The sequence below is a fragment of the Neofelis nebulosa genome, chromosome 6 (assembly GCF_028018385.1).
Source record: "Neofelis nebulosa isolate mNeoNeb1 chromosome 6, mNeoNeb1.pri, whole genome shotgun sequence".
Classification (NCBI taxonomy): domain Eukaryota; kingdom Metazoa; phylum Chordata; class Mammalia; order Carnivora; family Felidae; genus Neofelis; species Neofelis nebulosa.
In genome coordinates this window covers 133,243,973-133,256,140 of record NC_080787.1, presented here as the reverse complement: position 1 = coordinate 133,256,140, position 12,168 = coordinate 133,243,973, and the positions used below count along the sequence as shown (strand labels likewise).

Below are 12,168 nucleotides of genomic sequence, written 5' to 3'. Positions count from 1 at the left end.
GAAGAACGCTGGGAGGATGAGAACAGTAGGGAAATGTGTGATGGAGGGGGGTGGGTTGGCAGGGGTCAGAGAAAGGGTGAAAAACGAAGCTGTATCTTCAATTTCCAAACTGTGAGTTCAGTGACAATGTGTCAAACTGAACAATCGATAATTAACAAGTAAGCGTGCTATTTAGAGACTGGAGGTAAATACTGAAGAATCCATTTAAACAACTGCAGGTTTCTTGGACACTACTTAACTTTTCACTCAATGCCTATCACTCTACTAATATCTGAACTGGCCAAAAAGGGCTGTTCATTTATTCAATAGTTGTGTCAAGCATATACCTCAGAATAAGGCAGATTAGGGAACAAGATAAGGTCCCTTAGCTTCTGGAGCCTAGGTTCTAGTGAAGGAGGTATTGAAAAAGAAACATGTAAAGAAGCAGGATAGAGGCACCTGGGTGGCTCAGTTGGCTAAGAATCTGACTCTTGATTTCGGCTCAGGTCATGATCTCATGGTTCCTGAGATCTAGCCCCGCATCGGGCTCCCTGCTGAATAGCTTGGAGCCTGCTTGGGATACTCTCTCTCTGCCCCTCTCCCCACCCCCACCCCCCCACCACTCTGGCTTGCACGCAGGGCATACTCAAAATAAACAAATAAACTTTAAAAAAATATTTAAAGAAAAAAGCAGGATTATCTGCGAGATAAAAGCAAAGAAGGAGAAAGAACTGCGGCTTGAGGAGCTAGGCAGGCTTCTCTGAAGAGGGCTGGACAAGGAAGGTCTCCATGAAGCTGGCAACTGAAGGAGTACGCTTTGGAAAGAGCTAGCCAGAGAGTGTCCCTTTCATCCCAGACAAAGAGGGAGCAGCAACTTCCAAGGTCACAGGTAAGAACAAGCAAGGCTTGTCTGGTGACTGGAAAAGGGAGTAAGACTGTGGCACGAGGGGGTGTGGGGGGAGGGGCAGGGGCCAAGGATCAGAGAGGATCCTGTAGCCTTGTGGGCCAGAGTAAGAAATCTGGATTTCATTCTAAGGGCAATGGGAAGACGCAGGAAGGCAGTGAGTAAGGAAGTGATGTGATTTATGTTTTAAAACATTACTTTGGCTGCTGTGTGGAACATGAATTGCAGAAGGCTGAGAACAGAAGCAGGAGACCAGCTCCACCTCACTACGGTTGTGCAATGACTGTGGTCAGGGCCTGGATGGTGGCAGTAGAGATAGAAGTGGGTGGACTAGAGAGACATTGGGAAAGGAAAACGTACAGGACACGTGGATGGTTCGGTGAGGAGGGGAAGACTCAAGGAGGCCTCCTCAACTTCCAGCTAGAATGCATGAGGTGGCTGGAGGTATTATTTGGTGACATGTAGAAAGTTCAGGGGGAAGGGATTTGGCGGGTAAACTCAAGCTTTCTGTTTAGACCTCTTACCTGTAGGATGCCCATTAAGGACCCAAGCAGACCTGCCCCGCAGGCTCTAGCATATCTGAGCCTAGAGCGCAAGGTGAGAGCAGAGCTGCAGATACAGACGTGGGCATCACCCCCAGGTCGGGAGTTCTCCAGCCACCCCCCAGGTCGGGAGTTCACTCCACCTTGCTGGATTATCCTAGCGGACCTCTTGGCCGTGGGGAGGTCTCCCCCAGGAAATCCATACTGCGTGCTCGGCAGGCAGATTCATCCCCTGGGGCAAAGCTGTAATCATTTCTCATTTGATAAAAAACCTTCAGTGCTTCCCACCGCCTGTGTCCTTCTTGCCTTTCAGAGCCAGAATTCTTGTCCCCATTCTGTACTTTCTGGACTCCCTCATTTGTCCCCACAATTCTCCAGGGGTCCCTTTCCTCCCACTTTCCTTTCTGCCCATCTCCACTAAGCACAGACCCTTGTGGGCAGGGGCTGTGTATGATTTCCCTTTGAATCTTCCCCCATGGCCCAGCACAGAATCTTCCGTGTAATCACTTCATTTTTTTTAATTTTTAGAAATGTTTATTCATTTTGAGAGAGGGAGAGGGAGGCGGGGGGGGGGGGGGGAGAGAGAGAGAGAGAGAGAGAGAGAGAGAGAACCAAGCGGGCTCTGTGCTTTCAGCGCTGAGCCCCTATGCGGGGGGGGGGGGGGGGGGGGGGGGGGCGCGGAACTCACAAAGAGCAAGATCATGACCCCAGCTGAAACCAAGAGTCAGTCCACGACTGAGTCACCCAGGTGTGCCAGTAACACCTTACAAAATGAGCCAATTTGCAGGAATATATTCACCAAGCACATACCGGCACAGCTTTCCAGGTTATTCCTAAGCAAAACACCACTTAAGTCCCTCCTTTGTCAACCAAAATTCCCTTAGTGTTAATGGCTGAAATGTTATACTTGCCAGAAGGTTTATATGAATGAAAACATCCAGCCCCTTGAAACAAAAATAAATGGAGGCGTAAGCAAATATAAACGATAACAGAGCAAACTTTTAAAAGCAATGTTATTTGCCCATTCCCTTCTGGGGAACAAAAACTGTTGTTTTTGGTTTGGGTTCCCCTGCTCAGATAGCGGTGGGATAGAGAGTGGACCAGAAGTGTTTATTTGCTTAAGACTATTTCTACATCAAGAACACTTTTACGTAAGTTGAGTCCCCACTAAATATGAATCTTTACTCCCAAGAATACAGACTCCCAAGAATGGGCAGTTAGCCCATTACACTGAAGTCCCTCAAGACCAGAAAGGGTGTTGGAACTACTCCTTTATTCAAGTTAAAGAGGCTTATTTAGAGATCAACAACCCAGAGTCCTTATCTCCTGCCCTCCTGCATTAAGTAGGCAAAAGGTGAAGTCTGACTCCCCCACTGATTGTTATCCTCTCAGACTTTGGAAGATAAAATATATTTAAGCTAAAAATATTTGGAATATTACTCATTGACCAGACCTGATGAGCTGTGGACCAAAGAGAAGTAAATGAAATTCAAATTTTTGCTCATTTTCTCTCCAAGTGAGGGACATTTGCATTATGATCAAACAGACTAAGAAGAAAATTAACCCCCAAGAGAAGATGGCTATAAGGACCTATATTTTTGTTTTCATCATGGAATTCACAAGAAAAAATAAAGTGGCTGCAAAACAGTCAATGATTTTAAAACTGAGTTGATTTCATGCCAGCTAGAGAAAAGCCAATACGGTTACAGGGCAACTCATGGCTTTAATTCCAGCGGAGGTCCCGGCAGACCCTGGATATGAAATCCCTGGCCACGATCATGTCCAAAGCAGACGAAAGCAGAAGCTACCACACTATTCCTCATAAATGAATTTCCTCTCTCTCTGTGTAGATTTTCCTTCATGCACATATTTTAAAAATAGAATCATTATTTTAAACCTGCCTTTTTATATTATGTTATTTATTATATAAATCACTTTTCAAAATTATGTTTTGTTTTTTTTTTTTTTTTTTTTTTTTAAATTTTTTTTTCAACGTTTTTTATTTATTTTTGGGACAGAGAGAGACAGAGCGTGAACGGGGGAGGGGCAGAGAGAGAGGGAGACACAGAATCGGAAACAGGCTCCAGGCTCCGAGCCATCAGCCCAGAGCCCGACGCGGGGCTCAAACTCGCGGACCGCGAGATCGTGACCTGGCTGAAGTCGGACGCTTAACCGACTGCGCCACCCAGGCGCCCCTCAAAATTATGTTTTACACCATTTTTAAGTAGCTTATTCCATCACATGATTGTTTCCCACATAACTGAAAACATTTCTTGGTGTTCAACTGCTATTTCCAATTTTTGGCTTTCATAAACATTACCCCAGTGAGCAAGTAATTATTTCCTTTACAATATGCTCCTAAAAGTGGAACTGCTGGGTCTGGGTGTATGCACATTTTAAGGTTTTTAATCATCAAGCTGCTCTTCTGATAGGTTGTACCAATTTAAACTATCACAAGACAATCATCTGAGAATCATTCTAATCCTTGCTCAGTGCATACGTGATCGATAGCATCTTTTCTTTTTTTTTTTTTCATTGAATTGCTAAAACTATTTCATATACCAATTGGTAAATTATGTCTCTTCTTTGGTTAAGTAATGTGGGCAAGGTAACTCTTATGCTTCAGTTTTCCTCATCTGGAAAATGGGGATATCAATAAAATTGATGTTGTGAGGAGATTAAAAATTTTTAATAGTTCCTACAGTGAGTTCAGTTTCTTATCGATTTCTTTTTCTTACTGATTTTTAAGGGCCTTAGTCCATAAAGATATTAATTATTGTTTTCAATATATTTAATGCAAATATTTTGTCAGGTTTATGATTTCCTTTTTCAATTTTCTGATGATGGGGCTCTTAGCTATGCATACGTTTTAAAATATCATTAAAGCATTCACTTTAAATCAGAATAAGTTACAGAGATCCAATATTCAAATACAAGAAAAATAGAAAAGGAAAGCGTGACTCTTTAGTTTGTAAAAAAGAAAAGGATAAATTTGACTATGTAAAAACAGGAGTTTTTATATGAAAAAAAATAAATTTAAGAGGTAAGACTAACATAGAAAAATATAAGCACAAGGCTAATCTCCTTAAAAAAAATCTCCACAAAAAGCTGCAAGAAAACATAAAATAAGGCTATAAACAATTCAGAGAAAAAGAAATACAAATACCCCACTTCACTCATAATCAAAGTGAGATATCCCTTTTTGCATATCGACTGACATGGGTTTTTGCAAATTAATTATGCATAACATTGTGGTCAGGTACAGTCGTGTAGTGTTCACTGCACAAGGACATCTAGCCAAGGGGGTATGTTGGGACTCAATTCCTGCTAATGTTCCACTTGTTAAATCATGTGCCTGCAGGGAGGCCTCAACCAGAGGGAGGGACTTCAGTTTCTCACAAAGCACTATACGGTCTAAGAGAAACCCTGATACTCCTGTGGTGTTGGTGAAGAGTTCAAAAATGGAATTCTCATATACTAAGCAGCCTCTTTGAGAGTAATTTGGCAAAGTCTACTAAAATGAAATATAAAAATCTTTTGACTCTACAATTCTAGGATTTTATTGGTACACGTAGTTCAGGATGTTCAGATAAAGATGTGCATTTCAGCATTTTTCATCATAGCACATACATAAAAGAACCCCAAAACAATCTAAAAATACAAACCTAAAGTATAAAAACATTAAGTTCTTTTAAAAAGCATGATATACCTACAGATTATAAAATTGCTTGTTTATAAGATTAAAGAGATTCGGTGCCTGAGTGGATCAATCCTTAAGCATCTGAGTTTGGCTCAGGTCATAATCTCACAGTTTGTGAGTTCGAGTCCCACACTGTGTGATCTTAAGCCCCACTTTGGGTGAGCCCTGTTCTCTGTCTCTGTCTCTCTCTCTCTCCCTCTGCCCCTCCCCGCACCCACGCGTGTGTGCTTTCTCTCACAATAATAATAATAATAGATTAAAGAGATTGATATGGAAATATTTTGAAGTTATATTACATGAAAAGCTCAAACTCTAGAGCAGTAAATGTAGGATGTCTTGCTTGTGTTTTGATAAAGATAAATACTTGAATGAAAACTGTCTGAAATGGGGGGAAAAGAGTTGTTCATTCCAGGTTATAATTGGTAAGAGACTGAGGTGGGGGGGGGGGGGGGGAGTCAAACTCACTTTTAGCCTGAATCACCTTGTAAAGTTTGACCTTTGACCATGTGGCATGTTATTTTCATTAAGGCAATTAAACTCTATCCTTTTTGCTTTCATGATTTCTTCTTACAGAGATCCAGGTTTACACAGAAATGGATAAGTATTCTGTGCAGAAAAAATATAAATCCCTGACCAAAATATGAAAACCTAGAAACACAAATACATATAGATTCCATCATGGCCTAGATGCGATGTGCAAACTTTATTCACTCATTCCTTTGTCTCCCCAAAATCAAAGAGTGGCTTTCTCTGCCCTTTTAACTCAAGGGCTGAGGCGGAGCCTGGGGGGGGGGGGGGGGGGAGCGTGCTGAAGAAACAGCTACTAGATTCAGATACCACCCTTCAGACAACAGAGCCAGAGTAACAACAAAATTCTTGATGTAAAAAACAAACAAACACAACTCTCATTCATATGATCATTGGCTTAAAGCAATTGGGCTGTTCATTGACAATATCGTTGATTCAGTCATACATTCAACAAACATTTATTGTGTCCAATCTAGCATGCCTTATACGTGGTGAGGGGAATACTGAAGTCTCAATGCTTCTAGGGCATGAGGCCAGAGGGTACTAAAACCACCCTATTTGGTGACATATCCGTTTAGCCTGTGCTTAGAAATAATGGATCTAGTCCTCAATGAGATACTAGCAAACCAAATCCTGCAACACATAAAAGGATTATACACCATACCCAAGTAAGCTTTATTCCAGGAATGAAAACTTGGTTTAACATCTGAAAATCAATTAATGCTATATTAATAGAATGAAGGACAGAAAACACACAATCATCTCAAGAGAGCCACACACACACACAAAAAAAGTCTTTGACTCTTGCATGATAAAGATGCTCCCAAACTGGGAATAGAAGGCAACCTTTTGATAAAGGGCATCTATGAAAAGCCCACAACTAACATGACACTAAATGGTAAAAACTGATTGTTTTCCCCCTTAGATCAGGAAGAAGACAAGAATGTTCACCCTTGGGCTCTGTCATGGTGGGTTTGCTATAAAAGACCATCAGCCTTGTGGGACTGGCTAGATGTCAGAGTCACACGAGAGGCTAAGAATATTGTAAAGTTTCTCAATGTTCTTCAGCAAATTCCTAAAAATACAGCATATAGAAAGTATACAGAATAGATTACAAATGAGAAGCTGAATATGGTTAAAGCAGAATCAGGTGTTAAGAAATTCAAAGACCAACTTCAGGGTGGCCAACTATAGGAGTGATTCTTCAGGCTGAAAATGAACTAAGTCTGGCTGGAAAAATGATACAGTGGAAATCAAGGTAGCCTTTAGAGGAAGAGCCTCCTGCCAACCAATGGAAATGGCCAATATAATCATTATTAAATGACTAGTGTGGTGATAGAAAACCAATGTAATTAAATGTTCTGTTATATGAAAAGAAAAAGAAAGAATGTCCACTCTTGGCACTTGTATTTAACATGATAGTGTATAATGAGTGAGGGCAATTAGACAAGGAAAAGAAGACAAAAGATCTTCAGATTGGAAAACAAGAAGTAAAATTATCTCTACTTGCACATAAAATGTTATATATAGAAATAATAAGGAATGCACTGAAAAACCATCGGGACCAAAAAATGAGTTCCACAAGTTTGTAGGGTATAAGATGAATGTGTAAAAATTAATTTTTGCATATTATATGCTAGCAGACAACGTTCTCAAAACGAAATAAGAATATAATTTCATTTATAGTGGCATCAAAAATAATAAATACGCAGGGATAAATTTAACAAAGAAGGAGCAAGACTTCTATGCTGAAAACCACAAAACACCGTGGAAGGAAATTAAGGAAGATTTCTAAATAAGATCTAAACTTCTAAATAAGATCTATAAGGTCTAAATAAGATCTAAATAAATGGAAAGATGTTCATGTTTACAGACTGAAAGACTTCACATTGTTAAGAGAACAATATTATTCAACACAATCCCCATCAAACTCCCAGCTGGCTTTTTTGCAGAAACTGACAAGCTGAATGTGAGATTTATATAAAAATGCAAGGAGATTAGGATGGCAAAAAATCTTGCAAAAGAAGAACAAAGTTAGAAGACACTTTTCTGTTTCAAAACTTGCTGCAGAGCTATAGTAATCTAGACAGCACAGCATATTAATAGACATGTAGATCAACAGGATAGAAGTTCAGAAATAAACCTTACATTTACTGTCAGCTGATTTGTGACAAGGTGCCAAGACAATTCAATAGGGAAAGAGTCATCTTTTCAACAAATGGTGCTTGACAACTAGATATCCACATGCAAAAGAATGAAAATTAGAACCCTACAATACACCACACATAAAAATTAACTTAAAACAGATCACAGATCTAGGGGCACCTGGGTGGCTCAGTCTGTTAAGTGCCAGACTTCAGCTCAGGTCATGATCTCACAGTCTGTTAAGTGCCAGACTTCAGCTCAGGTCATGATCTCACAGTCTGTTAAGTGCCAGACTTCAGCTCAGGTCATGATCTCACAGTTTGTAAGTTCAAGCCCCGCACTGGGTTCCCTGCTGTTGCAACAGAGTCGGCTTTGGATCCTCTGTCCCCCCTCTCTCTGCCCCTCCCCTGTTCAAGCGTGTACATTCTCACTCTTTCTCTCTCAAAATAAATAAATAAATAGATAGATAAATAAATAAATAAATAAATGTTTAAAAAAATGTATCACGGACCTAAATGTAAGAGCTAAAATTATAAAACTCTTAGAAGAAAACTTAGGTGTAAATCTTCTTGACATTGGTTAGGCAATGGTTTCTTAGATAAGACTCCAAAAATACAAAGAGAAGAAAAAAAGGTGAACTGGAAATAATCAAAATTTCAAAATTCTGAATTGCAAACCATATCAAGAAAGTGAAAAGACAACCCACAGAATGGGAGAAAGTATTTGTAAATCACATATCTGGTAATGACTTATCTCCAGTATATAAAGAATTCTTTTATCCCAATAACAGGAAGTCAAGGGGCACCTGGGTGGCTCAGTCAGTTGAGCATCCGACTTTGGCTCAGATCATGGTCTCGTGGCTTGTGAGTTTGAGCCCTGCATCAGGCTCTGTGCTGACAGCTCAGAGCCTGGAGCCTGGTTGGGATTCTGTCTCTGTCTCTCTCTGCCCCTCCCTGACTCATGCTCTGTCTCTGTCTGTCTGTCTCTCTCTCTGTCTCTCAAATATAAATAAACATTAAAAAAAATAGGAAGTCAAATTACCTAATTAAAATTGGGCAAAGAATCTGAATAGACATTTTTCCAAAGAAGACATATGGATGGCCAACAGGTACGTGAAAAAGATGCTCAATGTCATAGTAATTAGGAAAATGCAAATCAACACCACTATGAGATACAACTTCACATTTACCAGGACAGCTAAAATCAAAAAGATAAATAACAAGTATTGGCAAGGATGTAGAGAAACTGGAAACTTCATATACTGCTGGAGGGAATGTAAAATGGTACAGCTGCTTTGAAAAACTGGCAGTTCCTTAAAACATAACATAAACATAGGATTACTATGTGGCCCAGCAATTCTACTCCTAGAAATATACCAAAAAGAAATGAAAACATATGTTCACCAACAACTTGTACATGAAGTTAATAGCAGCACTCTTCATAGAACCAAAACCTAGAAATAACCTAAATGTCCATCAACTGATGGAAAGAGAGAGAAAATGTGGTATATTCCTATAGTGGAATGTTACCCGGCAATGAAAAGAAATGAAGGACTGATACATGCTACAACATGGATGGCCCTTGATAACACTATGCTGAGTGAAAGAAGTCAGTCACAAAAGGCCATGTGATGTTATGATTCCATTTATATGAAATGTTCAGAATAAGCAAAGAAGATTTGTTATTTAGGGCTGGGGGTTGAGAGGGATGGTAAAAGAGACTGATGGTTGCACAACACCGAATATACTAAAAAATAATGAAGTGTACATTTTCAGTGGGTGAGTTTGGTATGGTATGATAATTATGTCAATACAGCTGTTTTTAAAAAATAGAAATAATGATTAATGGTCTTCCTAAAACTTCGAGAAATAGATGCAGCCCTAAGCTGAAAGGTTCAAAAGAGCCTAAAATCAAGAGTGAAAAGCAAGCTAACTTGTGGCCTGTAATGATTATTTTACAAAAGCCCAAATCAAACATCTTCTGTGGTCAAGCATAACTTTTTATTTTAACTCACTTTCTATATAAATCGGTTGCACAATTTCTCAACGTGATTAGTCATTTTATAGGGAATTATAGCAATCTGGGCATTTTTCGCTATACTGGGTAAGAGCTAGAACAGTCATATTTTAAGATTCTATTCTGCTTCTTAGTGATCAGTTATGCAATATTCCTTGCCCTTTGTAAAGGCAAAATTCACTTTTCTAATATTAATCCCAACAATATTTTGCAGCAAAAGAACTAAGTCCTGGGCGTACTTTATAGCTGTTGTATTTGAGTACGGATTCAATTCTACACTTTACCAGTGCAGAAATATAAAATATAAATTCTTCCTTACAATGAAAGAAGCCACACTGTTTTTTTAAAGTAAGACAAAGGAAACTAAGCGTCATTTGCACAAGATAGTTTACTAAAATTAAGATCCTAATCAACACCCCCCCTTCCCCATCCCACCCATCCCATTCCCAAAGGCGTCAATACGAAGTCTCTGATGTTCTGGTGCACTGTATAACCCTTGTCATTAACAAGAAGGAAAGGTGTGATCTATTCTTGGATTTTGATTTCTCTCCTTTGTAGAGGGTTCCTCCTTTGGCGACATTAACATAAGCGCTAGTAAAGCTTATGATTTTTCAGGGTGTGAAGCAGCGCAGTATAAACAAACCCATGTGGGGGTAAGTTGGAATGATAGAATGCTATCTAGCTGGAGACATCCTGGAGCTGATTAAAAAAACCTTCATCTGTGCCCTGTCACTTCCTTTCAGCAAGATCCTGTTAATGTTTACACAATTTTAAAAGTGTATCAGATATCTCAAGGAATAACGTAAATGGCCCCTTTGAGGTTGTTTTTTTTTTTTTTAATGTTGATGGAGAAAATATCAAAATAATACTTTTAAATTTATTTCATTATCCAATTACAAATAACGCCACCAAAAAGTTGTTTATCCCTACCCTGCTGGAGAAATGCCAAACGTACCTTCCTTCCCTTTTTTTTAAGAAAATGGAAAAAAAAAAAAAAAAAAACCCAACCCAACTTAAAACAGAGGATTGTAACTTAGAAACGTTACACACGATTCCTTCCATAAACTGAACTTTCAGCCCTCAGTAACTGAGTTGGTGAGGTATGTTTCCCCCAGTTTTGTAGCTTTGGGGTCTAACATAAAACAGATTATCTTTTGAAACGATTAAGCCTTTTTCAAGTTAGTTTCTAAGTATTCAGAGTTCTGCCAGGATTAGAGGAGGCAATCAGCACGTCTACTCCGAAAACAAACCATAAATCAGTTGACAAGCTTGAAAGAATTCGGTTCTAGTCTGTTCGCAAGCCAAGCGTAAATACAGAAAAACCTGTTGGCACGTTTATCTAGCTCTCTAAGTTTCCCGTTCTAAAAACACCGCAATACGCAAATGGCGTTTCTCGTAACTTTCAGGCTCCGAAGAAATTCAGATAAACACCCAGGCGAGGCATCTCGTGTGGAAAATGGAGCCTGTGCCTTTAAGGTAAAATCGGCTGGATCCCAAAACGCATTCCACTTCTCAACGACAAAGAGTTTGGGGGAGCGCTACCTCTCGGGTTTCTCCGACGGACTTGGCGGGTTCGGGCACAGCCCGACGTGCCGCCGAGCCCTCGGCCGTCTCAGCTGCCCTGAGCAAGCCCAGCGCCCGCGCGGCCGGGGCGCTCCGTGCGCCCGGGACTCACCGCTGCTGGGCTGCGGGGACAGCGTGGAGACCGAGGTCTGGCCCATGTCTGGGGTCGTGGGGCCAGGTCCGGCGATCACGCGGCTCCTTTGGTCCTTCGATCATGGGTCCGCTCCCAGGCAGGTTTCCAAGCGCTCATTTTCCGGGCTGTGCGGAGCTGCCCGCCAGATCCCCTCACCTTCTCCCCGGCGCGGGTCTCCCAGCCCGGCCGGCCGCAGCCGGCGAGGCGGATCCTGCCCAGCGGATGCCTGTCATTCCTCTATGCAGATTAGCTGGGGTCAGGGGTCACGGGGGAGGAGGGAGGGGAGAGGGCGAGGGGGAGGGGAGGAGGGGAATGGGCGCAGGGGGACGAAGTAGTGGGGAGGAGAGAGGCCCCCGGCCGGTCCCGCGGCGCCCGCGGGGGCTGTGAGACCGGCACACCCCCCCCCCCAACCCCCAGGGTAGTAGAGAGTTCAGGCGACTCCCGTTTAACTTAAAAGGTTCAATGTCAAATGATCCTTTAGGGCTGGAAGAAAAGGAATTAAAGTACTTAGTCACGGTACTTAATTTAACAAAATTTGTTTCTTTAAAGTTGGTTTCGTCCTCACATTCTGTTAGCAGTCTTGCAGCACTGTTTGATGTCTGCTCTGTGTAGGGCTTTTCTCCTTTAAAAAATTATCTTCCTTTTAACAAACACAATA

The 12,168-nt window shown here is 41.1% G+C and overlaps 1 protein-coding gene and 1 pseudogene across 8 annotated transcripts in view; one reads left to right on the top strand and one right to left on the bottom strand.

Annotated features, from left to right (window-relative positions):
- Positions 1 to 12,168, bottom strand: part of PHACTR2 (phosphatase and actin regulator 2) — a 276,161-nt gene that overhangs the window by 123,042 nt on the left and 140,951 nt on the right. The window contains exon 1 of one of the 8 annotated variants that reach the window (XM_058735517.1): positions 11,490 to 11,741. The exons of the other annotated variants lie outside the window; for them this stretch is intronic. Coding sequence (XP_058591500.1) covers positions 11,490 to 11,535 — 46 coding nt within the window. The 5' untranslated portion in view covers positions 11,536 to 11,741. Of the gene's footprint in view, positions 1 to 11,489; positions 11,742 to 12,168 lie in introns of those variants that run through there. 8 annotated transcript variants of the gene reach the window in all.
- On the top strand, positions 6,619 to 6,963 carry LOC131514986 (NADH dehydrogenase [ubiquinone] 1 alpha subcomplex subunit 5-like; annotated as a pseudogene).